Consider the following 4,686-nt stretch of genomic DNA (forward strand, 5'->3'; position numbering starts at 1 on the left):
CGGGAGGGAGCGCGAGAGAGCGAGAGCGAGAGAGATCGTGTGCATGTTCGTGTGCCCGGCGTGCCCCCACTTGGACTTGAAGCGTGCGCGGCTCCCCGAGCACCAAATCGGCACATGCCACAGAGAGAATCAAACCAGAGAGAGTCGTGCTCGTGCGACTGGCGTGAGCGACACTCTACGCTTTGTGTTTTCTCTTTCTAGATATATTGATGTTTGATCGTCTCTGTGATGAGTGAGCTGTCTCCCTCGCTCGTGTCTGAAAAAATTAGATATTCTTACCTTCTTGCCCCCCTCCGAGACTGGAGACAGTCACACCCCAGTATCAGACCAGGGGGAGTGCCCCCCGCCCCCGCTTGCCCTGCCTGCGCAGGATAGCGTGCCCCGGTAGCGGCGACACTTAGCGAGGGACACTGCGCAAGGAGGGGGTGCGTCGACTTTTTTATTTCTTTTTGTCCTCTCGGGGGAATGTTCTCTCGGCGCCCATGGCCTTCTGAGGTTTCGTACTAATGACGTCCTTCTTGGCACTTCGGGCGTCGGTGTGTGCGTATCTGTTTCCCCCCGGTATGCTATATAGGTCGCCAGTTCGACCCCCCTCTCACTCGAAGCGATCTCTTGCTGGCTCCCTTTCCGCAAGCGGAAGGTCGCCAGAGCAGTTCGAAACCTGCTTTGACCCTTATTTTTTTGCGGGCTCAATTTTGCTTAGGTGCACCTCCGAATTCGAAATCGCGTCCTCACGCTTGGCGCTTGGTGCTTCCTCGTTTTTCGTCACGGGTTCCCTCGCTCGTGTCTGAGAAAGAGAGGTCTGCTCTCGGTCTCCGCCCGTGGCGACGAGTTGGACTCGGAGTACGGGGTGTGGAGGGTGAGTTGACCAAGGGGTTGTGCGCCGGGCCCTCCTGCTCGGCTCCAGCCGGTAGACAAGTCTTGTCATCAACAGAGTAGATGGATCTGACCTCGGGGCCGATGTGACCAAGCGCTGGTAGCTCGTGGTTTTACCTCACACCCATGGTCTCACAGTGTGCCGGCAGTCGCCGAGCAGTGTCGCTCACACAAGCCGCAGCACAAGTGACTGAGGGCCAGTGAGGGCGAGCCCATCGCTGTCACAGCTGTGGCAGCCGCACAGTAGGCTGTGTCAACTGTGCAGAGTGTGTGAGCAGCAGAGGAGCTGCTCTCCAGGCTTCTGTCGCAAAGAGCTGCATGCCACCGAAAGCGCTGTCGAGGTTCGCCGAGCGCGGCGCAGGTTGGAGGAAGCCGTCACCGACGAGTGCGTTGGAGTATTCACTCCGGACAAAGACGGGGACACAGCGGACGGTGCGGGGTGTGTCCCCGTCTTAGCGGCGAGGCGCGGGACCGTCTGTGGCGAGGTGGGTCGCGTCCCCCGATTTCCGTCAACCCAGGTCCCAGCATCCACACCCCGTATGAGAATGTCTCAAGATTAGCGTGTCAGAGTGAAAATTGTGGAACTAGCATACGTGGCTGGGTTCACTGCGATTGTAGGTCAGTGGAGGGAACACTTGACGGTCGGGCCTTCCGACTCGCGCCTCCGCCTCACTGGCACTATTGTAGCCCTGGCCGGTGCGCGTGCTCAGTTGAAGTTCCGGAGTAAAAATTCGAACGCGTTCTCTCACGGTGACCAAGAAATGTCCACCTCAGAGGCACCTCCGGAGGCAGGCCGCCGCACGCCGGCGACACAGCTCCAGCTGTCGAACTGACCCGCAGCTCCTCTCAGAGCGGGAACTGTGACGAAAGTTGACTGAGGCGGTTGTCAGGAACCATCATACGGATCACATGGTGGCTCTCTCATGACGGGAGACCGCCCGACCACTCCTGGGTGGCACTGCCACCGGTGTCGCTCGACGTCCTGTAGACAGCGTGCCGACAGCGACACAGACCCTGTGGGACGCGTCGAGTATCGACCTCTACTGCTTACCCAGCCTTCGAGTGTATCCTGGCTGTGGCCCCACACCCACTGGTGTCCATCTCAGAGACCGCAGGAGGTCATGAGGGTCGATGGGAGTGCCAACCCCACAATGCCTAAAATGTAAAAACCCAGCCCAGTATGCCTAAAGCCAAGTAATTGTATCACAGCGCTATCACGTACACATGCACACCCGCGCTCCACTATGACACGTACAAAGGGAGTGAGCGTTCTCCTAAATCCATGCCTAAATCATACACGGCGCCCTCTCACTCAAAGAGGGCGGCGCAGCGGACAATCATGGCCACTCGCGGCGGCGCGTCCGGCGCGGTGTCGGGCAGCGGGTCGAAAGCCGCGTGGAAGGTGAAGCGCGGCTCGTCGGCTCGGCCGTCGTACGTGTAGAAGACGAGGGCCTCGTCGCGCGTCATGCGCGGGAAGTAGCTCCACCGGTGCGCCGGCGAGTAGTGCAGCGAGAGGTTCATGCCCATGCGCCGCTCCGCACGGCCCTCGCCGCCCTCGACGAGGTAGTACACGCCTACGCGCTGAATACACCAACAACCTCGAAGGATGCGGGTTCGTGCAGGGTATAGAGCGCTGTGCGAACACGATGGATACAGTTGAATACAGTTGAATACGTGTCCTCTCGAGCGCTAGTTGGAGTACAAGAACGCGTATTCCGCTTCTAGGAGTACACGCCGACGTCGTCCGGGGCGACGCTGCCCACGTGGCAGAGCGCCAGAGGCTTGCTCCGCACGGCCTCGCTCGACACGTTGCGCCACACGTTGAGAATCGCCCCGCGGCGCATCGTCCTCGCGCGCGGGGGCAGCACGCCGCACTCGCCGAGCTCCTAGCAGTGGCGAGCAACGGCTCAAACAAGCAAGGCCCCGCTCACGACATCGCCTCGACGCCAGGCTCCTGCAGCATCTGAGGGCCGGACGCGGCCGTGTAGTCGCCGTGCACGCGCTCTACGGCGCCTCCGCGCTTGCCGAAGCGGTCGCGCGCCTGGCTGGGCGGCGGCGGCGGCGGTACGTCTTCGGCCCCCCGCGGGAAGCCCCGCGCACAGCACAACAACGTCTGTCCCACACACGCACAGACACACACATACCTGGTTGGTTGGTAGTCGAGATATGAACAGAGCCTCGAGGCTTCGCGGGTCGAGGTTTGGGGCGACCCTCTACCCGTCCTACCTAACCATCACCGAATACCGCGCGCCGTGTCGATGCGTACGTGGTGGAAGGGCACCACGAGGTCCGCCCGTGTCGCCCGCTGCACGAGCCGCGCGGTCTGCGCGAGGTACGCCTCAAGCTGCGCGGCGTCGTCAAGGTCCGTGGCGACGCACCTAATGGGATCAATGACCAATTATGAATGAGAATTAACGCGGCGTCGTCCCGCGCGGCGCAGCGCACGGCGAGCGACAGAGCTCGAAGCCGTGCGAGTCGAGGGTCGGCGGCTCGGCGCATGTCCGGCCGTCCTCCACGTCCACCAAACGTGTGTCGTCCTCTTCGTGCAGCGAGTCGACGGGGTGCGGAAAGTGGGTGGAGGAGGGCCAGATTGGCGCGATCCTCGGCCAGATGGACGGTTCCATCAGCCGGCCACTGTGACGGCCAGCGGGCGGCTTGGCCGGGTACGTGATGGTGCTCGCCACCTTGGCAGCGCCGAGCCCGTCCGCACCCGACGGCATCTCGACGGTAAAGAAAGACTTGTGACGCCGCGTTATGGCGGGCGTCGCGCCGCCCTGGAAGCGCGCATGCCACTCGGGTTTGGGCTCGGCAGAATCAATCGACCACGCGTAGACGTCGCCCAGCGGCCCCGGCCACGCGCCACCGCTCTCGCCGGCGTACTTCCTGTAAACCTCGCTGCCGGGCGGCACTTGGTGACGCGACACGTCCGACTCGAAGGCTTGTCGATTCTCATAGGGTGCCGTGCCGCCGGACAACTGGACGACGCCGAGCACAGAGAAGCCGCCCGCACCGGCCGGTAGCGCGTCGGGCAGGGGCGCGTTGCTCGGCCGCGCGAGCAGCACGACATTGCGATTGGCGTATTCCGACGGCAGCGCGAAGTCCCTCACTGAGAGTTTTTTCTCGCCGCCAAAGAGTGACGCGCTCGACGACTCGAAGACTTCGAGGCCCAGCATCGTGGCGAGGCCGCGTCGTATCGGGAGCATTGTTCTAGAGGGTCGCAGCATTCTCGGAGCATTCATCTACCCGTGAGTCCACGGGTAGGCCCGCTGTGAACCTTGAGGGCTCGGTCTCGCGGAGCAGCAATAGCAGCCGAAAAGCTAGAAGAATTTTCGATTCAAGCAGTGCACTATGCTTCCAAAATTCTTTTTTGCACGCCAGTGCGCGCCAGTCCTGTGCTGACGAGAAGTTTAATTCTTTTTTGGGCGCCGACAGCCATCTGGACCCAGCCACTCGGGTCCATGCTTCCCTCAGACGTGTCCGACGACGACGTCGAGACCCTGCGTAGCATCGTCGGCAACGATCTCCCAGAGTCGACGCTGCGCGCGCTGCTCCTGCGGTACGATGCTGAGTACGTCTCCGCCGGACTTCCGTCAACTCAGCATCCACACCCTCTAGGAGAGCTGAGCCCCTGGCCCTGCCCCTAATTTTTGTGCCTTGTAAGGCCCCTCCCCCGGACCCCACAATGCCTAATAACCCCCCCCCCGGACCCCAGTCCCCACAAGGCCTGAAATAGGGGGTAGACAACGCCCCAAAATCCACCGGTGGGATTTCGCGCAATCGCTTGACTCTGAAAAGCTCGCATGTACCTCC

General features: G+C 61.9%; 1 protein-coding gene across 1 annotated transcript; it reads right to left on the reverse strand.

The window, feature by feature from the left end:
• Window positions 1–1,582: 1,582 nt before the first annotated feature.
• On the reverse strand, window positions 1,583–4,079 carry EMIHUDRAFT_252848 (hypothetical protein; the record flags this gene model as incomplete). The annotated part of the gene is made up of 7 exons (XM_005786979.1): window positions 1,583–1,620; window positions 1,812–1,858; window positions 2,189–2,430; window positions 2,616–2,724; window positions 2,808–2,917; window positions 3,143–3,254; window positions 3,322–4,079. The coding sequence occupies 7 exons, from the start codon at window positions 4,077–4,079 to the stop codon at window positions 1,583–1,585; spliced, it is 1,416 nt and encodes a 471-aa protein (XP_005787036.1).
• Between the last annotated feature and the right edge of the window lie 607 nt (window positions 4,080–4,686).

This window comes from Emiliania huxleyi, assembly GCF_000372725.1.
Source record: "Emiliania huxleyi CCMP1516 chromosome Unknown EMIHUscaffold_1473, whole genome shotgun sequence".
Lineage (NCBI taxonomy): Eukaryota > Haptophyta > Isochrysidales > Noelaerhabdaceae > Emiliania > Emiliania huxleyi.